Source organism: Corvus kubaryi, unplaced genomic scaffold, assembly GCF_017639235.1.
Source record: "Corvus kubaryi isolate FWS band 111438036 unplaced genomic scaffold, C.kubaryi_AGA036_p1.0 37126, whole genome shotgun sequence".
In the NCBI taxonomy this organism is placed as follows: domain Eukaryota; kingdom Metazoa; phylum Chordata; class Aves; order Passeriformes; family Corvidae; genus Corvus; species Corvus kubaryi.
This window is the reverse complement of record NW_024581031.1, coordinates 311,839-337,909: the sequence shown is the minus strand read 5'-3', so window position 1 is coordinate 337,909 and position 26,071 is coordinate 311,839. Positions and strand designations below refer to the sequence as shown.

The window sequence follows — 26,071 nt, the reverse complement described above, 5'->3', positions numbered from 1 at the left end:
TGAAGCTGTTTCCACAACAAGCCCAGGCCACTGACTGGCCTGAGTAGGGATCTTTCACATCTCATTCTGACTCTACTGCCTTTCATACAAATAAATATTAATTGGAACAGAAATTGAACTCATGTCTCACCTCCCCTGTGAATGCTCTAACATCTGACACACAGTTTCTCTACCCTCGCTCCTGCATTAAATCATTATTCCAAGTTGAGTAATTCAAAAAATAAAAGACCTAAAATAGCTGACAGTTGGCTCAGTAAGGCATGTTAGCTCCAAGTTTTTTGGGTGCTCCTTTCTCTGATTAAGTCACAGAGAATCCACTCCTTTTCTACACACACAGACTGGTTTTGGTTAAATTCAGGTGTTGCAGCAATGTTGTAGCAGAACTACCCTGACCATTCACACTTGAAAATATTCTGGAGCTGGTGAAGTTCAGGTCAATCTGGAGCTGAAGGAAGACATTGGCAAGCCATGGAGACCACCCAAGATGAATGCTGGTGATCCCTGAACAGTGGGAAAGGCAGCAGCAACAGCTCACAGGTCTCACGGGAACTGACCGAAGACATCTCAAGTCCTCTGTGCTCTCCTTGGATCTCCAGGGAACTTTCTCAAGCAGAAATGTTCTCCCTTGTTTTGGTTTTTTTCTTTTCTTCACAGTTTATGGCTTATGTGAACTTCCCACTGCAGGTAAAATCAAGGTCAACCAGGTCCTCCCCTTTAACAGCGACCAGCACACACAATTCAGAGAAGTTTCCTGTATTGATTTAAAGAAACTTCTGCCTGGTTGTAGAGTCTTTCACTGCTTATGCTGATGTATCTTGTACATTTCTTCCAATTCCACAGCAATTATTCCAACATATAATTCATTATATTGCCATAAATATATTCAAAATTATCTTTTTCCCAGGTTTGAATCCATTGCATTCTTATTCTCCTGTATACACTAAGCAGTCCATTGCAATGAACTGCCTAGAACTCCTCAGTACCTCTCCAGAATCAGCTTTCCCAGATCACCACTCATGTTCATAATTATTTGCATATCTTTTCTATATTTGAATAATTTTTTATAGTTCCCCTCACCCCATGTTGAACCAGGACTAAAAAAGCACTTCAAGTACAAGTAGCCATTCAGTACTGGTTCTCATCCCATTTCTCCTGCTTAACATTTTGTTTCAATGTCTGTCCACAACAACAGAAAGGATAAATTGAATTTAGTGAACGATTAAAAATACTCTCTCTAGTGATGTTTTTCAAACTGATCTCATTTGCAGTTACAATGCTCATTTGTGGAGCTCATCTTGCTTTCTCTCACAACAGTCCAACTTCCTAATCTAAATAACTGTATTTTAAGCTTCAGTGTGTACAATTTCAATTTCTACCTCTCTGCACACCTTGACTAATCAGTTATCTTGTTAAGTAAACAGTTTGAGGAGATAACATTAGGAAAACCTCCATCTCAGCTTTCTAATAGAAGCCATTAGTGGCCTGAAGAGGTGATACCTCCAACCAGCAGGATCCCACTGTCTGACGGAAAACTTTTCCCTGAGTGACGCCAGCAGCCTGGACTGCTGAATGTTTGAAGCATAAACTGGGGAATTACTGCTACTGTTCTTTTCTCAGTTTTACTCCAAAGCATTTGGTACTGGTCTGAGAACTTCTTTTTGGGACAGCACCATGCCATCTTTGACAGAGGTGTGAGACCCCTCCAGAGAAGACCACCAAGATGTTCCAAGAGCTGGAGCCCCTCTGCTCTGGAGACAGGCTGGAAGAGCTGGGGTGTTCACCTGGAGAAGAGAAGGATCCAGGGAGACCTTAGAGGCCCTTCCAGTGCCTGAAGGGGCTCTGGAGACAGACTTCAGGACAAGGGCCTGGAGTGAAGGAGAAGGGGGAATGGCTTCCTACTGACAAAGGGCAGCATTAGATGGGATATTGGGAAGAAATTCTTCCCTGTGAGAGTGGTGAGGCCCTGGCACTGAGAAGCTATGGCTGCCCCAATCCTGGAAGTGTTCAAGGGCAGGTTGGACAGGGCTTGGAGCAACCTGGAATAGTGGAAGGTGTCCCTACCCATGGAAGGGGGTGGGAATAAGATAATCTTTAAGGTTTCTTCCAACCCAAACCATTCTGTGATTCTATGATTTTTTGATCAGTTCCCAAAGCAGAGCTAACCATAAAAATATTTTCTTTGTTTTGGAGAGGCAAGTCCCTCTAATGCAAGTGTGACAACCTGTACAATCCCACCACACCCACTGCCAGGTGATAAATGCACAGCTGCTGAGTTCTTCAGTGGGACACTTTTACCCGCTCTGAGGCACACATTGAGTGTGTTCCCGAGTTTAACTCACTTTCCCAGCACAGAGATGTTCCTCACTGCAGGGAACCTTCCTTCATCCCTGACAACAGGACGAACAACAGGCCAAGCTGTGAGCAAGCAGACAAGCTTGAATTGAAAAACTGAACCACAGGATCAGCACCTCGATAACCCCCTGTACAGACCATAAGGTTATTCTCACACCCATTTCACAACAATCAATTTTTGATTGCAGCAACCCTTCTGTACCCTTTGATACTTTGCACATGTGTTTCTGCATTTAACTCTCTTTGGGGCACCTGCAGCTCTCAGGAGGTCTGGTGGGGTCACAGACAAGATTTTTCAGCCATACTCACAACCACCACTGTCACAGGGATCATCTCTCATCTCAACTCCATTCTTCTCATCACAAATGAGCTACAGGTTTGGATCTGCCACCCAGGCAGTCAATTCCAACATCTTCACTAGCACAACTACACTGTACATCTTTTATTTCCCCTAAGCATTTGGTATTTGAATTTTTCCTCCCCTTGCATATTTCTAGCTTTCATTTTTTCCAACCCAATCAACATTTTATTTGGCCCACATGTTATATCAAATCCTATCCTCATTTACATCATTCCTGCACTCTCAAATTTTTGTGATTTCACCCACTTTAGGATTATCTCTGAATTTAACAGTCTTTTACACAGTTATCACTATCTAAAAAAATTAAACAACTCACAGACTTTAAAAAAAGAAGATAAATAAAGCAGGACATCTAAACACCACAAATGCTTAAATCATTAAATACACACAGACCAAAATCACTAATACATAAAAGACCTAATGTAATTCCAATAACAGTTAATTAAAATTCAAAGCAAAGCAACACAGTGAAGTGCTTGATGACATCCTGATGACAAGCTGATCAAAAGTCCCTGAATAAAAAGATTACTTGAAATTTGGTCTAAATGAGGCAGCACCCATGTAAGATCTTTCCCAGCTCAGCTTGGGCTTTTCACACTTCCCTCTTCCAGTTCCAGTTTTCACCATTTTACTGATGCAAGAACTAATAACACATGAATTACTGGCAGTGAAATTTTTTTGGTGTCTGGGGTCAAATCTACTTTTAAAAGCAGAGAATGTACTCCGCTTTTAAAAAGCACAGAAATCACTGAATCTACTGAAGAAATCATAACTACCCAAAACAGCATGATCCTGGATTTGAAAATGAAGGAAACATTTATCAGTAACACAATAATTGTGCAACGTTAAAATGAAACCATATAGGAAGTTCTAAAATATGCATATTGTCCATGTATTTTGCAAAAACAATGTATTTAAAATAGTCACAACATCTACTTATACTCTTTGACCCCACGTTATCAAATCAGAACAGTATGTCAGAATTTTAATGAAATCTAGAACAATGGTTTTGAGATAGAAAAGGTCAAAGCCTTGAAATTCTAAAACAGAAAGTTACTAAAGAATTCACAGGCAAATATTTTAATTTAGATGGGCATATAGTATCATTAAAAGGACCCAAGAGATGCAGTAGAAAGACAGTAGTCAAACAATTATTAGTGCAGTTTGACTGGGAAGATACATAAACAAGAAAAGAGAGGAGAATTCTTCTGCATTAAAAAAAATTCAAAATTACTCCATTCTAGTGATTTTAAATTTCTAGTCTGTGTCCAGTATATTTGATATTTTCTCTAGTTCACTAACTGTTTGATATAAATTATTTCTCAGCCAGATTTACTTGCCTAAGCAACTTCCATATGCATATTAATTCATCTGCCTAGAGCCCAACCCTTCAGATGACAGCCATTTAACCACACATCCTGGATACATGCATATGGAATGTGTTTACACCCTGGAAATCAGTGGCAGTTGCATCAGCCTCACTTAATCTGACCTTGACTTCCAACAATTTCTGTTTGCAGGAGAGAATGATTTTCTTCTCTGCTAAAAACTGTTGCATCAAATAATAACTTCACTTAAAGCAGTAATTCTCACTTGAACTCCATCTAAGTCTTGCTGCCTGAGATGAGCAAGATGTGATTCAATCTTTCCCCAGCACAAACCATAATTCAGGCTGGCACTGGGGCTCTCTTACGCAACATGGTCAAGGTAGAAAACATCAGAAACAAAGCCTCTTCTCTGTGCAAGAAAATACACATTGTCAGAAGCTACAACTGGATAAATCACCTAATACATATAAACATATATTATATATATGTATATATACACGCACATATCTACGGAAGCAGAAACGCTGTGCAAACTGATTCAATACACATGACTTGACTCCTCTTGCTCATTACACAAAGCCATCCACAACACCCAAAGGGTTTCTCACCTGTGGCAAGTGTAACTGGAGCCCCTCGCTGGGAATGGGCTGGCGAGATGGAGTCTGGTCCAGCTGCATGTTAAACAGGGATGCCAGGGCTGACTGAGCAGCCCGAGCTTTTGCCAGCTTTTTATTCCTTCCCGAGCCTTCGAAAGTCTGACCGTCCACCGCCACAGCCATGACAAAGTTTTTGGCGTGGCTCTCTCCGCTCTCCGAGAGGAACTCGTACTTCAGCCCCGGGCGCAGCTCGTTGAGGATCATGACGGGGTTCTTCCCACTGGCTGTGGGGTAGGGTGAGGGTGGGGGGAGAGGCGACTGGGAAAGGCTGCTGGCTATGGCAGACGATGGCAATCCGTAGTCCCCGCCCGAGCCAAAGGACCCGTCCCCATTGGACCCCAGATAAAAGGAAGCATCAGAAGGGACTGGTGTCTCAAACCCGTTGAAAAGGGTGTCGGGGAAATCCGCTTGGTCGGATGTGAAGTCCGTGTTGACCGACAGAGTCCTGCCCATGGCCAGGTGGGCTTCTGAGGCATTTGGGAACTGGACGAAGGAGCGCAGAGCCTTCTCAGCAGCATGAAGCTTGGCTTTCTTTTTTGTAGGGCCAGACCCCTCAAACACCTGCCCATTGACCTCCACTGCCATCACAAACATGGGGGCATGGACCGGCCCTGTCTGGGAGAGGAGTTTGTATTGTAAACCAGGTTTAATCTCATTAAGCTGCATCAGGGCATTCTTTGGCAGAACAGGGCCAGGCATTTTCTTCCTCTTCTTGGGGCGAAATTTGGAATGGCCATTGTTGCCTTCCTCCAGAGGTCTCTTCCTGCTGCTGCTGCCACCGCCGTTGGAGAGCAGGGTCCCCTCCCCGGGCCCCTGCCCGGCGCTGTCCTTCGGGGGAACGTTGTCCACATTGCAGTTTTCTTTAATGTCGGTGCTGCTCGAACCTGCGGTGCCCAGAAAGAGTAACTTACAATGCCTTCGGTGCAGGATCTTGTAAATGCAAAATTTATAGATTCCTTTATCTCTCTTTGTAACTGGTTAAGTGATGTGTGCTCACAGGTTAAATATTTTTGTAATACAACTGGAGATGATGATAATGTAACAAACCTCTCAATAATTCAAGAATTAACACAATCTTCAAACTACACACTTGATACAACTGTACAGCAAAAAATCACTATAACTTTTTTTTTCATTTTAATTATGCTGGAACAAAACTTTTACTTGTAAGTTATATTTAGCCTAAAAAATTCTTTACATCAGAAATATATATAGCAACATATGCCCACAAAACAAACAACTGCCATTAGTAAAATAAAAATGGATGCTTAAGACCACAACTCTGAGCCAGATATTTATTTCTATTATATTATCAGTTTAGTCACGTTACTTTTTTATCTCAGTGATTTTAGTTGCTTAAATTGAAAAACTACATAAATAAAACCTTCATTCAGAGCAATAAAAAATTAGGCAGCTCTTTGGTAGGTACCATGACTGAAGAGTGTTTGAATGCTTTTGTTTCTGTTTAGCTATTCCATATTTTTCAAATTCAGTTCTTTTTTATACCTTTCCTAAACATTCATTTCACCTCATCCCAATTTTCTCAGGAAATACAGCTGCCCACTGTGCCAGCATGGCCACAAGACTACATATTTCCACACAGCCTTCTGTTAAAAAGATCTCTTATTCATCATTTACAAAGAGTAATTCCTTGTTGAGAAAACTGCAGTCATGGAGTTACAAACCCAAAAATCGCTAGAGATCCTCTCTAAGGCTATGCACAACAGAATTGTGACAAAAGCTGCCCAGTCATAGTGATAATATTTTAATGAGCAGGCAGGGGAGACAATATAATATTAATTTAATGATTTGTTTTCAAAAATATAAGTTGTGGCAATGTTGTCAGAGCTGTATTTAAGGAATTAAATCTGCTATAAGTTCAAAGACCTCATTTTCACCCTGATAAAGAAACTTAGGAAATTAACTATTTGTGCTTTCTATTAGCATTTATGAATGAAAATTTAATAGGTCAAGTATTTTTAACTCTCCTGTTCCAAAACTTCAATAGATCTGTATTACATCTACACTGATGCAAGGTGGTAAATGCTCATTGAAATTAGAGCAAACCAAGGTGGAAGGAAGCTCTCTTTCACAGTGACACATTCCTGTGACACTTTTCAGTCTTCCCTAAGAATCCCCTACCATGCACACATCACTTCGCCCAGGTTACAAAGCTGATGGAATGGTTACTAAATTTTCATTTATAACATCCTCCAGCAAAAGCTCAATAGGTTACTCCTTTCGGTGCTCAAAGAGAAAAAAGGGAAGGAAAAAAAAAGATCAAAAGAAAAAGCCAAAGTAGGAACACATTTTGTTAAAGCACAGCAGCACAACAAAGAATTGTACAGTACCGATCGTGCAATTAAGTCAATTAAATTTGGTCAAGAATTGAAATTCTGAAGCATTTAATTGCTAGAAAACTGCTAGATTTAATCAAGTATCTCTTGTTCAGCCACAAACCACAAACATTGCCTGGAGAACGAAGGCTATAGGGCCACAACTGTCAATACAGTGTTCATGCATATATTCTTCATAAAAATATAAATTTATGGTGGAGGAATCTAAGGACAATAGAGGACATTTTTAAATCTTTCCTTACAGTGAGCTTCTTACATCTCATCTAAAACATCATTTCTGGAACACTGCCCTTACTGGTGGCACCAGGTATTTGTTATCAACCACTAAGACTTTCAGGCTAAACAGAAATCATTAATACTAATTAATGGTCTCTGGTTTCATTTCTTTTTATATGAAAACTACCAGTGCCTGTGGAAACCACAGAAAGAAAACAGGAGTTGAACAGACTCCAGCTGAACATTAAAAAGAGTAATTTTTGCATATAAGCACGGCAGCTGAACTAACTCCTTCATCAGGTAGGGGAAACGATGTCCTGAAAGGGAGGAAGGACTTGTAGGGAGCAGGAAATAAACTTGCACGCTTACCTTGTCTCATTAAGAGAGAAGGAAAGAAAACTACTCCTTGCCTGAGAGCTACTAGGCTTTGTTAGCTTTGGAGCATCTGCAGGGTGGAAGAAACTTGGAAAGAAAGCACATAGGGAGCTGATCCTGAGTCAAACCAACAGACCAGGAAAGGAGGTAACACTGTGGAGTTGATCCAAATCCAAGTATGTGATGGAAAGTAGGACTTCCTGTGCAAACCAAAAGGACCTGTGCTTGTTTGAACCCACAGAGTTGCTGGACTGCAAGGAAAGGTCCCTCCCTGTCAGACCGAGGGCAAAGGTTTGCTTTTGGTCCTTTTCCTCAGCCTGTCCTGCCCAGCAGTGCTGAGGCCCTCTAATTACCTGAGGGATTGGGAAGATCTCACAGATTAGTCAAAACTTAACCTGTTCAAGTCAGACATGTCACCTCTAACCTTGTCCATGTTCAGACACAGACTAACGCCTCCAGGCCAGCCGCTTCCTGATGCCTTCCCCAGGCATGCCACCCTTCCAGGGAAGTTAGGAATGGCGCTCCTGGCTCTTCCTCACCTTGCCCAGTTCCTCATCAGTGACAGGACCACCAGACCCCAGGAGAGGGTATCACACCAGCATAAGGACACAGTGACCCGCCCCAGGGCAGCCTCGCAGCTCTGGGGCTCTCCCAGAGATCATAGCAGGGAGCCACATGTGCTTTTTTTCCCCCCAAAGAAAGTTTTCTAATGGCTTTTAAAGACCCCATAAACTCATGGCATCCATGATGTCCTGAGCAGGGCACTTCACCACTTCATTACCAATGGCATGAAAACATCTCCCATTGCGTTATTTGATCCTCCACCTGCTAGTCTTAATGCATCTCCTGGGTTTTATTTGCTGGATTTTAAAGTTTGATGATTCCAATATTAAACACCACATGTTGTGCATGATTTTAGAGAAATCGCTAGTATTTCCAGTCTTTAAATCTAATGTTTCAAGGAATGAATGCTTTTTTTAGAGAGCCCTTTGAGGTCCATCACACCTGCTGTGTATTTAAGGCTTTAATGCAGTATTAACATATATAAAACCACTTGATTGAGATCCTGTTTTCTTAAACATTTATACAACCCATGATTTAAAAATTGGGTATTTTTCATGAGATTGGTGTATTTTCTAGTCATTAAAAATAGCTGGCAGCTTCAATTAGAGATTTGATTGATGTCTGTGGAAGCCACCTTAGCAAAAATCATAGCTGACACCAACAACTTCAGCTGAAGGACAGTCCTGTCCCCAGATCTCATCTGAGTGCTTACAAGAACACTCAAAGCAGGAAAGAGGCATGGGGAATTTTTCATGCCAGGAAAGAAATAAATCTTCTGTCTGGATGTGCTGGCTTATTTTTGGGTTTATTCCGTGTAATTAAAAAGTGTCTGCCATCAAGATATTTTATCCGTTGGGGACCTTCCATTACCTGCTTGCTGAGAGACAACACTCCCCCTGCTCTGTCTGATCTGGAACACAATTAATTAAATTCAGATGACTCTTAGCTGAACCAAAAGATGGTTCTAGCTACCCCTTTATACTGCTGCTCTAATTTAGTGGCCTGGGGAAATTCTAAATAAGTCTTTTTTTTCATTAAAAACAAGCAGAAAAAACCACATGCTCTCTTCTGAGCATTTTTTAGAAAAAGGAGCAAACAGATCACACAGATCAAAGAGAAAGGTCAGGAGAATCACATGTTTGTGTCCCAAGTGTTCAGAGTGATGCAGACACACCAGACACGCAAAGCAACAGAAAACAAATAAAAACATTCTAAAAAACTGTATCTGTCCCCAAATATCTTGTCACATCTCTATGACCAAAGGATAAAGAAGGAAAACACTAAAAATTGAAGTCTGAAACACTGTTTGTCAGGGACATTAATTTATTAATGTAAGACATCATCACTGTCTTATATTTCATCTGAACCAAAAAAAAACCATCTTAATTCTGGCTTCTGCAGAGGAATTCTCATTATGCAACCACAGGCTACAAAGACTGCATGGCTCACCTTCCCTTCCTTTAAGAAAGTTTCCCCAAATGCAGTTATAAAGTAATAAAATATTTAATAGGTGGCTTCTAATATGCCACTTCACTATTTTAAGAGACATAAAAGTAAGGAGAGATAAAAAGTTTAAAAAACATGTATCTCTGCACAAATCAAAGAACTTAAAAATTTAAAATTTAAACTTTGATTTCTCCCTCCCTCCCCCCCCATCAGATGATTTAACATTTCAAATTCATTATGTTTGCGTGGGCACACAAAGGAAGATCATCTTGCACTTTATATGAACCGGGCTTAGCCAAGGTTCTGACATCTCAAAACTGAAGTTAAACAAATGCATTCCCTAAACAGTTCCACTGAGCCAGGCTTCTGACAAAATAACAAAGTCCTTGAATGGTTTCCCATAATGATGCACTAACACAAAAAAACCCAGAAGGTGACAAAAATTTAGTGTTTTGCTTAATGACACGGAATTAAAGAATGCCCCTATAAAGAGATGATATTTCTCCAGCTCAGGAAGGCACCTTCTATTCATGCTGAGCTATACCATTATTGAGAAAAGGGATGCTTTATCAAAAATAAAAATCTTATGTGAATTACCCAATTACACTACTTTTTGATGGCCTCCTTAGGGAGGCCACTTTTAGAAACAGCTAAAACATCCATTTGAAGTAATTTCTTATATATAAAGGAAAAGAAAATTAAACCAAGCATATTCCAGTTGAGTTCACTGTTTCACTAAGGAAAAAAGATTAATTTTATTTCAGGTAATAATTTTCGCTTTGGTTTTGGTTTTTTTGGCAGGGTGAGGATTTTTGGTTTGGGTTTGTTTGCTTTATTTTCAACACAATGATCTAACTTCCTCATCTCCCCCTAAAATTGTTCTGTAACTCCTGTAGACTGAATTAAAACTCTTCCGCTCCAAAGCAATTGCTGGGCTTTGTCACCTTTTTCCAGATGCACTCTTTAGCCACTGCCACTTGAGGGAAAAAGAAGCACATTTGTTATTACATAATATACAATTATTTACAGTCAGGCACAGCACAGCAGCAACAGAACAATTCTCTGAGTCACAAAAAGAAATAGATAGCTGAAAGGCAAATAACAGTAAAAATATTTTAGAATGGTTTAATGAGAATACTTTTCTCACAAGTTATGAGACCTTGATTATACCCCAGAGTTAGCACTCACACACTTGGCTGCATCAGTATCATCAAGATGATTTCTTTATTTGACTATTTTTGTGCTTTAAAATCACTTTAATAATTCAGTAGTTCAGGGTTGGGACAATCAACATCTAAAGAGAATCATCAGGCTATGTGAGACCTACACAGAGCTCTTCCAGCTCCTCCTTTGCCTTGTCCTTTCTCCGTTTCTGCCTTCCCTCCATCATATTGTACTCTTCAACTCCATCCCCTTCATCTTACCACTCACTCCTTACCAGTACTTAACCCTTGGCATGGGCACTACTGCTATTATCCCTCCCTTCCTCACTGCCGGTTCAAAACAGGGAAATATTTTATTTTATTAGTCAGCTGCTGTAAGAAAAACCTAAGGTATAAAGTGTAATACAGAAGGTGTAATTATATTAACATATTTAAAACACTGTTAATGCAAAAGCTCCAATTCACCTTTCTTCACCACATTTAAGTATTGTCTTTTCCGCATCCAAAGTTTCTTTGCAGTCGCCCCTGTGCTTGGGAAAAAAAAAAATCACTTTCAGAAACTATTAGTTTATTACTATGTAAATAAACACATCTTACTCATGTTTTCTTCATCGTCTACATCCATTGCGAAATATCTTTGCTGGTTTCTTGGCTGGCGGAGACTGCTTCTGTCTGGAAAACAGGGAGGGGATATTTAGGCTTTAAGGTAGCAACTTGTAAGGTAAAGTATTGAATGTCCTTTAAAAGCAGCAGCCTGGGCACTGAGCTGTTTGGGTAAATCCTGACCAAAGATCCCTCCTAAAACTGAGATGATTGTCAGTGACTGAAAGATGCAGCCCCAAGCTGTCGAAGGCCAGAGTGGGAGGATGAAGACCACAACGAAGTCTCCCCACAGGGAGAGACCCTCTCTCCTCCAGGCTGAGCAAGCCAAGTGCCCTCAGCTGTTCCTCCTATGGCTTCCCCTCCAGACTCTTCACTTTCTTTGCAGCCTCCTTTGGACATTCTCTAATAGCTTCATGTCTTTTTTGTATTGTAGTGCTCAAACCTGTGCTAGGATTCAAGGTGAGGCCACACCAGCCCAGAGCAAGCAGGACAATCTTCTCCCTTGCCCAGCTGGCGATGCTGTGCCTGATGTCCCTCCTGGCTGCCAGGGTACTGATGACTCCTACTCAACTTGCCATCAGCCAGGAGCCCCATAGGTCCCTTCCACAGTACTGCTCTCCAGCCTCTCATTTCCTGGTCTGTACACACAGCCAGGGTTGCCTCACCCCATGTGCAGAATCCAGCACTTGCCCTTGTTAAACTTCTTACGGTTGGTGACTGCCCAGCCCTCAAATTTGTAAAGGTCTCTCTACAGGGCCCTTCTGCCCTTGAGGGAGTCAACAGCTCCTTCCAATTTAGTACTGGCAGCAAACTTATTTAGTATTCCTTTGATTTCTGTCTCCAGACTGTTTATTAAGATGCTGAAGAGCACAGGGACAAGGATGGAGCCCTGTGGAACCCCACTAGTGACTGAACACACACCTGATGTCACCCCATCCACTATAACCCCTTCTGCCCAACCCCTGAGACAGTTTGCATTACACAGCATCAGCACACTCCACTGTAACAAGAGGATATTAGTTGACTGTAATCAATAGGACTTGTAAATAATTATCACCTTAATTAGCACATCACACCTGCTCCAGTTACTCCTGCAACTTTGTACTCAAGGACAAAAGACTTGAACAATTCCTGGTTTAACTCCTACCAAGGTGATGAGTGAGCTCCCTGAGCCAAGCCAGAAGTGAAAAAGGCTGTAGAGCTGCCCCTCACTTCCACACCATGGATAAACCCTCCTGAGGAGCTGGGTGATCAGCCTGGGCTCAGCAACTCACCCTACAGCCTGAAGGAGAGAAAAGGCAAGCTCCTCTCTGCTAAAAGCAGAAGCAAACAGAAACTCCATTTGCATAAATATCTGTATCATTTTGGGGGTTTTTTAAATAATTTCAGTAACTGTGCTAAAACAGATTCAGGAAGCATCAAGGAAGATTAACAGCCAAGGACAGTTAACAGAAGAGCCCTAAGCCACCTAAGAGATGCAACCCTACAGTATTAATGCAGCCAAATGACACTAAGCTCTGTTTTAAGCTTTAACCATATATGTTTAAGAGTTAGACTACTCTTGGCAAATAAAGAATGATCACCTTTTTCCCTAATCCTTTCTTTATAAAAAAATACATGAGTACAGTTAGCAGCACTCAGCTCCTCTCTCCAGTCCCCACAACTGCACCAGCAGATCACTCTGGTAAAGAACCTAAGGGTCATAGAACCACTGACTTCAAACCTTCAAGATCAAGTCCAGCCTTTTACTGAGTAAGAGCATGCCCCCACTAAACCAAAGCATGAAATGCCATGTCTGTTTGTTTCCAGAGCAATTCCAGAGATGGTGATTCCACCACTTCCCAAGGCAGCCTGCTAAGCCTCCCTTACTCTAAGCACATCACTACAAGACTCTGTGTGTCTTATACAACTATTTCCATTACAACTAATTGCTAATAACCACCCACTTCAAGTCAAAAATACTTGGAAGAGAATGAATTAGATATTTAAACAGTATGAAATGTTGTGGGTTCCCCAACCCCAGCACTGTTCAAAGCCAGGCTGGATAAGGCCTTGAGCAACCTGCTCTAGTGGGAGGTGTCCCTGCCCACAGCTGGTACTGGATGATCTCTAAAGTCCATCCCAACCCCTTAACATGGTATAATTCTACGAATAATGTGTAGGAGACAGTACTGAGCTGGGCAGAGAGAATGAACTCAGTACTCTGCATACACATTTATCTTCCAAACTTCCTCCCAATGGAATCCATGGGTTTTTTTCCCACCTGGCTTTCAAATGTAGAGGATTTGATAAGAAGAAAAAACGTTTTTCAAAGTCCTTCCATATAAAATAGGATCTATGTATGCTTTCAGAAAGAGAGGGGAGATTCTTTCACAAAATGGACTCTGAGCCTGGGCTGCTCACTACAAAAAAAAGCTTCCTCTCTTGCCAAGGCATGCTTGGTTACTTTTGAAAACATTACTGATTCAGTTATCATTTCACTTTGAAGAAGGAACAGCATTTCTGACTTCTTTGACCTTCCAAACTTTTATTCGAGCAGCAAAACTGCATTAATAAACACATTCACTGCCTGTAAATAACCAGTTTAGCAACTGACATCCAGGAACATCTCAGGTCCTACAGACACAAAGCCTCCACGTGAGGTTGGGCAATGGTCATCTGGCATCTGAGCAAGGACACCTTCCAAAAGTACTTCACTGAAGCTGTGCATCTGCCTTGGACACCAAGATATGATAAACTCTCACGTTTTGCTCCTAAAATCCTGCTCTCAGATAAGGGACACAACTACAGTAACATTCTCAGCACTGGAAAAATCTTTTATTTGGGAAAAAAAGTGTAAGAGTAAAGGAAAAAGCTTAACTGCTGTTCAGAGATTAACAAACTTTGAAAAACAGCAATAAGGAATGACTGCCATAAATACAAAGTGATTTGGGTCAGTGTACTTACAGCACGTTCTGTGTGGAGTGGGGCTGTGGGAGAAGCCAGCTCCATGTTTTCTCTCAGGCATACTGATAAAATAAATTGAGGGTTTGACTGAACTATGCTGGTGTAGCAGTGGTGAGTTTTTTGTTCGTAACACAGAGCACCAAACCTCCACCCAGCTCTTTCCTAAACTGACTCACCAAAGCCAAGGGATTCTGCATAGCAGCACACCCTGAAATGTTCTGACTACAAAAACCTTTCTTTTCCTAGATGCATTAAAAGCCAGCCATATCAAACAGGAAAACAGCATCTAAATGTATGCTAATTTAATTGGAGCCAGGAGAAAGCATACTTTTAATTCTCGCCTGGTTTTAAAGTCTAATTCCTGTAGAGTATTTCCAAAGATAGGAAGAACATCAGAAGTACCTAAAAATGCAGCAGCCAACACAAGAGAATTTGCCTTTATTTTCACAGGAGACTACCTGAGAGATTTTTAAGTAAATGTTAACTATAGCAAGCACACACCACAGGAGGACTTAGAGATCACCTGCATTTCTTCTGTTTGACTATCCTAGGTATCGACTGCATGCAAAAAAGAGTTGTGAAAGACCTTAAGAGTTATCTTGGTTTATTCTCATTACTGAGAGAAAACCTAAATATGTCTTGAAAGGGAAATTTAGCAGCTAACAACACTTTACATTCAGCAAATGGCATATATGCAAAATATGGCATTAACCTGACAGATGACACAAAACTGTTAGAAAACAATGTAAGTCAGAAAGCTGCAGTTTTAGAGAAGTTTCATATCTGTTAAAAAGTTCTCTCCTTCCAAACTTTGAAAGCCAAGTGAAATAAAACATGGATCTTGCTCAAAATATTTCCGACAAACTGGATTTCTTATGAATCCAAAGTGCTAACACTGAAGTTGGACTTAACAAAGAGGTTCAAACCTCACCTTAAAACTATGTTTACAAACACCACCACTACCCCTCCACCAACTCCTTTGTTTCAGCAATTAAATGGAGCAATTCAAGCCCTACCTTTCCTCTCAGATCGCTTTGTCCTCCTGCATTTCCAGCACAGTCGGGCTGTGCTGCAGAGGGTCCCCATGCCCAGAGCCATGGCTTGACGTGATGCCACACACCCCCCTACCACCTGTGTCACCTCCTCACCCCCTCCCAAAGCGGCAGAACGTATTTCCAAAAGGAGGGTTATCCCTGTGCTCTCTCTACCCAGCCCCTGGAACCCTGGAACACACCAGTGCACAGCCCAGTGAACAAAGGTGAGTGAAGAATGCAGCTCACCCCTACCCACTGCCAGAGGCACGTGTGACAACCCTTTGTCACACAGAAGGGGCAAGGAAGGACAGTTCTCTTAGAAAGACTAGATCAAAGACATCCTCACTGCTAGGTGTGGAAAGGCTCAATTAACCTTATTTTGTTATTAATAAAGGAGGGCAAGTCTTCAGTCCTGTAGCTCAGAAACAAGGAGAGACATAAGCAAGGAAATATTTATACAGCCTAGTGCATGAAACAAAATGCTTTCAGCATCCTTTACAACAGTTTCTCGTGTTCACATTTCACACACTGCCTCAAAAGGCACAAAATGTATTTGGAAATAGCAGGAACATAAATATGCTAATCTCAAACATACTTTAGTCACAGATTTTCCATACAAGGGTTTCTATGCCAGGCCTGACCAAGAGGCCTCCTATTGTCAACATTACCTGTGGTATTTTCCAGCCTTTTCACAAACTAAAACATAACATGTGACATTAGGGGATAATGTGATATCATCCTGTCTCCCCATCTCAGTGACCAAAAAACATATGTTGATCCTGTAGATCCTACAGATCACCAGCTCAGGCTGAGGGTTGCAGCTATCCTTTAATCCTACCCTCAGATTAAACCTCACAAGACAAAAAAGCACATTCCAGCAGGGAATGCCTACAGGGGCATGCTCCACAGGTTTCTTCAGTGTGTTACTACAGTGATGAGATTTCTCTGACCAGTCACCTCCAGCTGCTCTCAGACCTTTATTTCTCAGTACATCAGGAATGCAGCACATTATAGAATCTAGATGAATTCTGGTAGATGACTTACATGCACCATCATATTTTGACAACTGTCCAGGCTGGCATTTTTTGAAAAACTTTGCCACTGGCATCTTAAATTAGCAGTACTTCACTAACCAAACCCAACATGCTCAAGCTCACCACTGGAACTGGGCTGATGGGCTAACAAGGAGCTCTACCTGCTGGCACTCATTCCCCAGATCACAGCTTTTATATCTCCAGACGGTGATGGAAAGCAGAGACTGAGTGACTGTAATTATTTTTGTCTGAAGCCTAAGCACTAAAAGCTTCAAACTTCCCCAGTTCAGAGGAGCTGAAGTTCTACTTCAGCATCCATGTTATTAGACACTACTTTTCTAAGGATGAAGAAAGAGGAACAGGAACCTTTGAGCTCAGTTGACACAATTTAGAAAGAACTTACCACGGAGAAACAAGCCATCAATGCCATAGTCATGCCACAGTCACATGTTCACCACCAAGAAACTCAGGAGGACATGAGTCCCTTCTAAGAGCAACTCCCCAAACTAGTGCTGTGCCTAATTTGGTGTGCTGTTCTGCAGGCCAATTAACAGTTTCAGGCCAAGTTTCACAGTTCAATACACAATAAGCTGTGTGTGACAGACCAAGAACATGGAGGGTGAGGTATCTACATCTACACAGCATTGAAGGAACAACAATAATGACACGGAGAGAAAGGGAAAAAATACCCCATAGGGGGATGAGAATTCATTTTGCACCTTTGAGAAAATGGCACACTTTGTAAAATGCGAAGAGCATTCTGTGCAACTACTGAGCTCTTTACCATAATTCCTTCAGCTGCTTAAATTTTTACCACGTTGTTCTCAGCACAGCTAAGAAAGAGACACATAATGTGTACTTCTCTTTCCTTCTGGGGGAAGAGTTGCTGCATTAGCTATCTGAAGTCAAAAGTGATTTTGCTTTTAATAATTACTTTATCTGCCCTAACCTGTCAGAGATATCATTCACAAAATTTGCTGTAAAGATGGAAAAGAGACTTCTCCAGGTCACTTTTGTAGCTCTCCTCCCCAAAAGCAGCTCCTAACTCAACCAACGTTTGCTCCCCAAGGCAGTGACACTAGGGTACAACACTCAGGAGGGAGGCCTGAGACAAGGCCTTGCAGGATGACAGCTTTGCAGAGACAAAAAGGTCTCTAAAATCTGACTATTGTCTGAAGAACATACACAGTGCACTTGGGAGAGAAACTTGGTGACCCACTGCAGGTGTGACATTAACAGTTTTAGGAAATAAAAAATATCATAGAATCAAATCATAGACCAGTGGTTTGAGTTGGAAGGGATCTTAAAGCTCATCTCTTTCCAGCCCCTGCCATGAGCAAGGACACCTTCCACTAGACCAGGTTGCTCCAAGCCCTGTTCAACCTACTCTTGAATGATTCCAGCAATGGGGCAGCCACAGCTTCTCTGGGCCTCACCACCCTCACAGAGAACAATTTCCTTTTAACTTCTAATCTAAATCTCTTCCTATAGTTTAAAACTATTCCTTCTTCTTTTATCACTATCTGCCCGCATGAAAAGTCACTCTCCCTCTTTTTTGTAAGCCCCCTTTAGGTATTGGGAGGTCACAATGAGGTTTTCTAGAGCCTTGTCTTCTCTTCTCCAGGCTGAACAACCCTGTAATAAGCAAACTGTAATATGTATGAAGTTAAATACTCAATACCCTTAAATTTATAATGTCCACATGATTTGACAAAAGCAGGCTGAAAACCAAGTGCAAGGAAGTAAATACTGCACACAGAACAAAACTATGGCATTCAGCATTAATGTGTGTGCTGGAAGCAGTAAATCCCATAACATCTTGTATTTCACAGATTTGACACCCACTGAGGCATCAAGGAGAAAATGGGCTGCCTTCTCTCCAAAGAAAAAGCAGTTCCCAGGTGGAATTTGGGACCTACCCCATCTGCAATACTCCCATTTCACCTGCATCACTGAACCAGGAAAGCAGAGACACTAAACAACTCAAGCATATTCCACTCAAATCCCAGAGATAAACTAACCCAGGCAAGATCAGAAGCAACACAGCCAGACTGGTAGAAAACTTCAGCATCTCCTCAGTTCTCCCCTCTGCCACCCAGTGGAACAAAGCCAGTCTATTTTTCCATGGATTTATGGCTTGTGATAGATGGAGTGTTGTGATGAGGGATTTGTGAGCCCAACTTGGAGACCCTGCAGCTGTGGCATCTCTAGTCCCTTCCCATCAGGTCCTCTGGCAGCAGGAGGCTTGAGGCCATGCTGCAGCCCCTATTTTACATATATATAAAGTATATGCATATACATCACATATCATATGATAAATTTTTTTATATACATCACTTTAAAATCTCCATGCACCAAAACCACCCTTGCAAATCTCATTTACTTATGGATTTGGCCCCTATTATCAGCTTACTTTACATACTCTTTGAAGAAATAGTCATACACTGTATTTTGTAAGCACTTTCAAAGATTTTTTAGGTTTTTGCTCCCACAAGCAAGTTGTGTATTTTTCAAGCACAAGGACAATATTAGAGGCCAACAGCAGTTTTCCTTTTAGTTTTGTGTACTTCAGCAAGAATGAATATAAATTAGCAGCAACTGCTAGAATTAGTAGAGGCTAAACTACAGCCTGAGAAGTTGCTTTGCACAGCAAATTCCAGATCCAGAGCTGCTGGCTGCACATTGGGAACCCCAAGAGCTCTGATATACCTCATACTGGAGTTTATTGCTCAGCTTGAAGTTTATTCAAGCCATTCCAACAGCGCCATCTGCTGTTACACAAATAATTCAGGTTGCATCTATCCCTGGACCAAGGAAGTCCAGACCTCTGCTCCAAATTAGAAATAACTTCAGATGTTTGCAGATTTATTCCTTTGTCTGTAACCTCCTTACTGGTTTACTGTTAGGACTGAACATCTCATTTTTAACATACTTTATTTCTGAAGGACTCCTCAAATACCTGTGACTACCAGAAATGTATTTACAATGTGCTTCCAAGGCAAAAGTGGTAACTATTCAGAGAGAAAATTGAGCAGCCTAGACCTCCCAGTAAGTAATATCAATATTTTCAACATCATTTAAAAGATAACTGATACAGCTATCCAGTGCTAAGGAAAAGAATAGCTAATTGGAAGAAAAATCTAGAATAGTTTTAAAGGAGGTTAAAAAAGACTCAGATATCTTGAAGCTACTTCATAAAAAGATAAAAAACCAGTCACACAGGTAGGCTGATGGTTGGGATTAGGAGACAGACTTACAAATCCGACTTATTTCCTCTTTTCCCACCAAAATCAGCTATTAAGCTTTGCTCAAACACTCCGCAAACTCTCAAGTCCTACCTGCCAGCTCTGCCTATTTACTTTATTAATATGTATTGGATACACATTCATTTGCATATACACACATATTAAATTTGCACCCAGAAGGGTAACTAAGTTTTTGTAGCATCAACTTCATTCCCTTAGATATTTCTAACCAATATCCTCTCTATTTTCAAACTGTGCTGATCAAATAATCGTGAAGGGATTTAGAGTAAAACTACAAATAAAAGATATAGATACAACAATAAAGTATATAAGTGTTCAAATAAATTAAGATGAAGTCTCTTCTCCTCCAACTTATGAGCCAAATGCATCAATAAGAAAACAGAGAATCCTGTTCTATGTTTGCAAATATAGTGTGCTTACCTTTTTAACTATTGGAGAGACATGCTGATTCTGCAACCTGAAAGAAGAGGAAACTCAGTTAATTGTTTGGCTCTCTAAAAATTTAAGAGCATTACAAATGGCAACCCCTGACCTTAAAAGGGACAAATTTCTGATTCTCTAAAAATAAATAGTCCATATCGCACATACACAGTCCCAGAGCGAAGTCCTTTGTAACCCTAGCAAAGAGAGGGGGACAGACCATTCTTGACATTCCTGGCTGGTTAAAAAAAAAAAAAAATTTAAGAAAAAGGAATTAAGACTCAAGGCTCCTAATACTGGGGGTCATGAAACATCCCTGAGGTACAAGCAGTTATGTAGTAGAGCCCAATCTGCAATCTCTGCACCTTCTAGGAGAGAGAGTCAGAAAAAATGTGGTAAATAATGGTTTAAAACCAAAATAAACTTGTGTTATCACAGCCAACTTATCCTGAAAGCAAATCCAGAGTTCTCATCTTGTTAGATTTTTTTTAATTTAGATCTTCTGTTTTTATTTTTAGGGATTGATTTTAATCCATAAAAATGGCCCCTCATACAACAACCCCCTTTCCAAACACCAGTTTCTTGATAACACTGACACTAGTCTGTATTCTCCTGCAAAACAGGAAAATCCCTCAACTACCAGCAGTGGGATGGAAAACAACTGGTAGATGTAGGGTAAAACACACACACCCCCATTTTTAAGATCTCTTCCAACCAAACTGGTTTGTGATTCTTATTCTAAGGAGGATACAGGATAACAGGGATGCTGTGAGAAATTTTATTTCCACAAATAGGCACAGCTGTTGGATAAAGAACAGACAGCTTGAATTTAACAGATAACCTCCTAGATCTAAAAAAATATTGATGGGGCCTTACCAGTGTGAAAATAAGACTATTCTAAAATGGTTCCAAAATCACAATCACAGCCCACGAGAGGGTGCTGGTACCCTGCAGAAACCTGCATTGAATTCAAGTTACACAGAGCAAGGCTACACAACACAACCCAATACATACACATCTCGGGTCTTAAACTGGTTTGGTCAAAAAGGGATCTGACACAATATTTAAAGTCCACATACTAGCATATTGCATCAATTCATCCCAGCTTATTTTTTTTAAAAGACATTTCAATTTCCCAATACTTCATGCTGGCATCTTCCAATAAAAATAAAAAGATTAATTCAAATACGACATTGGTCTTAGCATAAAGCAGGAAAAATGCCCAGATTACTCAGTTCAGAGTCGAAGTCCCAACCTAGTGTTCCCATATTGACAATAAAAACTTCCAAACTCTTGGAATACAAGCTATAAATTAGGTGTGATGTGAAAATCTCATATTTGCGGCAAAAGCCACCAAAAATGTGTTTTAAAAACAAGCTTGACAATTCTCTTCTTACGTGAGCATTGCTTAAAGTTATAATTAATGCTGAGAAAACACACTGCTAATAGTTTTTATCTCAGTATATCATTGAGTTACTTTATATTTCATATTATCTTCCTTATACACAACATTACTCCAGTCGATAATTCTCTAACAAACTAAAAACAATCCATGAAAATTTAGACTCTTAAGTTTACCACTGAGTACCAAAAATCCTTATATATTGACAGCTGCAGTGAGTTTTACAGAGAAAGAACCAGCCAGGATTCAAAACTAGGGAAAAAAAGCTTATTTTAGTAATTATTTTTGTTATATTATGAGCAGTAAAGACAGGTGGAGGAAAAACTGAGACTTGTAACACCTTAAACCAGTAAAAATTCTAAATAGCAAAGAAAGGAAAATAACACTAAGTTACAAAAGCCAGGAACAAACCTCTGATCTTCAGCATGTCCTACCTGGCTCTGCCCAGTGGCAAATGAGTATTTTGGGGCTTGTTCAAGTCATGACATGCTTCCCCAACACCTTCTGCAGGGAGAGCCTGCAAGAAGGGGCTCCTCCAGGAGCTCAGCACTTAGCCACAACATCTCCATATTGTTACCTTCCAAAAAATTCAATTAACCAGTTCTTTGTCCCTTACATGTCACATTTGAGTTAATTTACCCTAAAAAGTTCAGAAACATGCCCATGATTTCTCCCTGGGCAGCAAAGGATACTTGAAAATCATCACATGTTGGCCATTTAGGAATACCTTCAAATACTAACTTTTTAAAGACCAGCTGAAAATGTTTCAAGGCAATGACAATCAAAACAGACATCTGAGGTACCACCTCAAGACATAAACCTGCAAAAAAATCACCCAAACACCAAGGCAACAACCTGGAGGCACTCATCACTCAGCACCAGTCCTACAGTCAGGATAAAAAACCACCACGTCCAATCTTTACATATTTACTTTCCTATTTATTTTACTTCTCTCGTGTTGAAAAAGGAAAGTAATCTGTTGAGGCATCTCAACTGCTGGTGCATGACAAAAACCACATATATGTTAAATCCAGTGTTGAACAGTTTGGGTTGGAAGGGACCTTACAGCTCACCTCAATCCAATCCCTGCCATAGTCCAGGACACTTCAAGCCCCATCCAACCTGGTCTTGAATGCTTCCAGGGACTGGGCAGCCACAGCTTCTCTGGGAAACCTGTGCCAGGGCCTCAGCACCCTCACAGGGAAGAATTCCTTCCTAACACCTAATCTAAATCTCTCCTCTCTTAGTTTAAAACCATTCCCCCTTGCCCTATCACTATCTGCTTGTATAAAAGTCACTCACGGAATTTGAGGAAGAGATGCCTTCAAGCAAGACTTTGTTCCTGATCCCAGAAAACAATACTGTGAGCCTCCAGTAAGAGTTTAAGAAGCGTTTGGACAGTGCTCTCAGGCACATGGTGGGATTCTTGGGGTGTCCTGCGCAGGGCCAGGACTTGGACTCAAGGATCCTTGTGGGTCCCTTCCAAGGCAGGATATTCTGTGACATGTTTTTTCATACACCAAGTCATGAGTCTCCGCCATAAACTATAAACACAGTTCAACAGCACAACTACAGAACTGAGTTTTCCTCTGAAAACATTTTCCACCTAAATACAAAGAAACAATTTGACATCTATGATGTACTTACTTCAGTTTATCAGTCTGAATTAAAGATATAATAGCCCAAACCCAACCCCCATTCCGTACAGCCCTTTTGAACTGCTCATTTAAAATTCTGAAGTAAATTAAGAAAGACTAGCAAGTGAGCACCACAATGAAAAAAAAAAAGTTTAGGAAAAAAAAGGATATATATGTTGCAATCGGAAAAAGAAGCACAGTTTATACATGATACAAGCTGTCAAGTGCTTCTCCTTCCCTTAATATAAAACAAACTCTTTTTGAACTTACAAACAGGTACTTTTTATACACAAGACACTGAAACAGAGTTCACTGACACTTCAAAAGCTATGAAAATTCAGCAGCTATTAAGCAACAGGAATCCATGGATAAAAAAAAAGAGAATGCTACTCCATCAAGTAATATCCAAGCTTTTACTGCTTTTACTGCAGGTATCAAACAAAAGTATGTTCATCATTTATTCTAGAACACCCAATTTTTCAAAAACTGTTCAGGAAGAAACACAGTAAATTATTTTTCAAACACTCTCTCACCAGAAATGGTTTCACATATTCCCATAGTATCAGCAAGAAACTCTTCACTTCTAACTTTTAATTTTCCCATTTCCTATGTTTGAAAACTTATGTTCACTGCTCTACTGGTACATTTGGCATCCCAAAGCCTCAATACAAAATTTTGATACTGAAACAATATCATTGCAAAATCAAAGGTTTTAATGCCACACCTTCTTACAGGATCATCCCATGTATAAGAGCAGTTACCTTAGAAGAGAACGTGATTGAAGCCAAAGGAATTATTCACATGAGTAAAATTACCGTAAATGTCTTCAGGGGAACTTAGGCTTTAATCTTGTTGTTGATTTCACTACAGCTAGTGTTTAAACATTTACATTACTCATTTAGCTGCTTTAAACATTAGTCAAACTAAAATAGTCCAACAGTGCAACCTCCAGACTAAGCAGCAGCTTTTAAAAGGCAACAGAATTCAAGAAAACAGTTTTAATTTCTCCATTTGGTATTAGTACTTTTTAGACAACAGCTAAAAAAAGAAAATAAAAGTTACTTTTTACTACAGACAAATTGTGGACAAAATTTAGGCTACAAGAGCAGCAGAGACAGGACAACCCACCCATCCCACCACACTGACCAATTCTGACACTGGGAAATGCCCCACTTTGGAACAGATGTTTTTGCACCTACTGTTAAAACTGCTGAAAGCCCTTCTCAATGCTATGGTGACCAACCAGGGTTTTCAGGTTAACACATTCCAAAAAAATAACTGTAAAACTTCCTTCAAACTTGTTCTACAGATGTGCAGCACATACTAGAGGAATGCAAATCTTTCTTCCTTTGAACAGCAGCGATATTTTCCAGCCTTCACAACAAGGCAGACTTAATTATTTTCAGTCTTACTCCCACCCTAGGGCAAAGATTAGATGCATGTGAACACTTCGTACTTAGCATTAGTCTTCAGAAAAAAGCCTCAGAAATCAATGTTTAATAAAAGATGCCAAATAATTATCACTCAAGTTTAAGTGTTCAAAACCATGAGATTATGTTGTGCATTAAGGACATGTGAGTATCTTCTCTGGCTGTTACCATGGGAATTCACTCTCCACAGTCCTTAAATAAAGTTTATTGCTTCAGGAGTGCCAGAACAAGGCACTTTATTCCCAGACCTCTGCTTTTAAAGACAGGTTGGGACGGCTGTGCCACTGCCGGCAGCCTCCTGGTGTAACAATAGATTACTGACAAAGCTGGGAGACAGACTGAGAATTAGCAAAGGTGGGATGAAGTGCCCATACTAAGCCATGCCTGCAGTGATACACCCTTCACTGGGAGCTCCCAGATCACGTCTGCAGCCTCAAGAACCAATGTGATTTATTCCTGGATTTAACAGCAGAACACAGAGAGGCTAAGTGTTACCTCTCAGCACCTGACAAAAGACAAGTGACATGACGGAGATTTAAACCACCCCTCCTGTTGACAAGATCCAAGAGGCAAAGACATACCCACACACAAATCACTGCAGGAAAAAGCATCTTATGCAGCCCAGACAACAAATTTCTTCAATTTTCTTGATGAGAGGCAATTTGATTGCAGTTTGTTGCCCCAAGATGAAGATAAAACAGTAGAAGAGGGATCTGCAACTTCAGTAAAAAGAGTTCACCAAGGTAACATGCACATGCTGGAAACAGGGCTTAACACAGTCACTGTTTGTGCACATTTCAGTCTCAGAATAGTTTGGGTTGGAGGGGACCTTAAAAGACCATCTTGTTCCAACCCCTGACCTGAAGGGGACATCCTGCAGGACAGAGACACCTTCCACCAGACCAGGTTGCTCCAAGCTCTGTCCAATGTGGCCTTGGACACCTCAGGGATGGGGCAGCCACAGCTTCTCTGGGCAACCTGTGCCAGGACCTCACCACCCTCAGAGCCAAGAATGCTTCCCAATATCCCATCTAATGCTGCCCTTTGTCAGTAGGAAGCCATTCCCACTTCTCCTTCCCTCCAGGCCCCTGCCTGAAGTCCCTCTCCAGCTTTCTTGGAGCCCCTACAGGCACTGGAAGGGCTTCTAAGGTCTCCCCAGAGTCTCCTCTTCTCCAGGCTGAACACCCCAGCTCTCCCAGCCCGTCTCCAGAGCAGAGGGACCCCAGCCCTTGGAGCATCTTCAAGGCCTCCTCTAGACCCACTCTAACAGGCCCATGTCTTTCTTGTGCTGAGGACCCCAAACCTGGACACAGTACCGCAGGTGGAGTCTCATGAGGGCAGAGGGGGAATTCCAGGCCTATCCTTTGACATGAATCCCAAAGCCAACCATTCTCCATCAGCCTGCAGCTCACCCATGGGAGATACAGCACAAACGGCATGTGCTGTGCACAAAATGCCAGAAAGCACAAACTACACCAGAG

The 26,071-nt window shown here is 41.0% G+C and overlaps 1 protein-coding gene across 3 annotated transcripts in view; it reads right to left on the bottom strand.

Annotated features, from left to right (window-relative positions):
* ADARB1 (adenosine deaminase RNA specific B1) overlaps positions 1-26,071 on the bottom strand; it is a 118,087-nt gene that overhangs the window by 28,612 nt on the left and 63,404 nt on the right. For all 3 annotated transcript variants that reach the window (XM_042021159.1, XM_042021163.1, XM_042021162.1), the window contains exons 2-4: positions 20,122-20,158; positions 11,416-11,490; positions 4,650-5,581 (exon numbers count right to left, since the gene is read on the bottom strand). In XM_042021159.1, coding sequence (XP_041877093.1) covers positions 4,650-5,581; positions 11,416-11,443 — 960 coding nt within the window. In that variant the 5' untranslated portion in view covers positions 11,444-11,490; positions 20,122-20,158. The remainder of the gene's footprint in view (positions 1-4,649; positions 5,582-11,415; positions 11,491-20,121; positions 20,159-26,071) is intronic.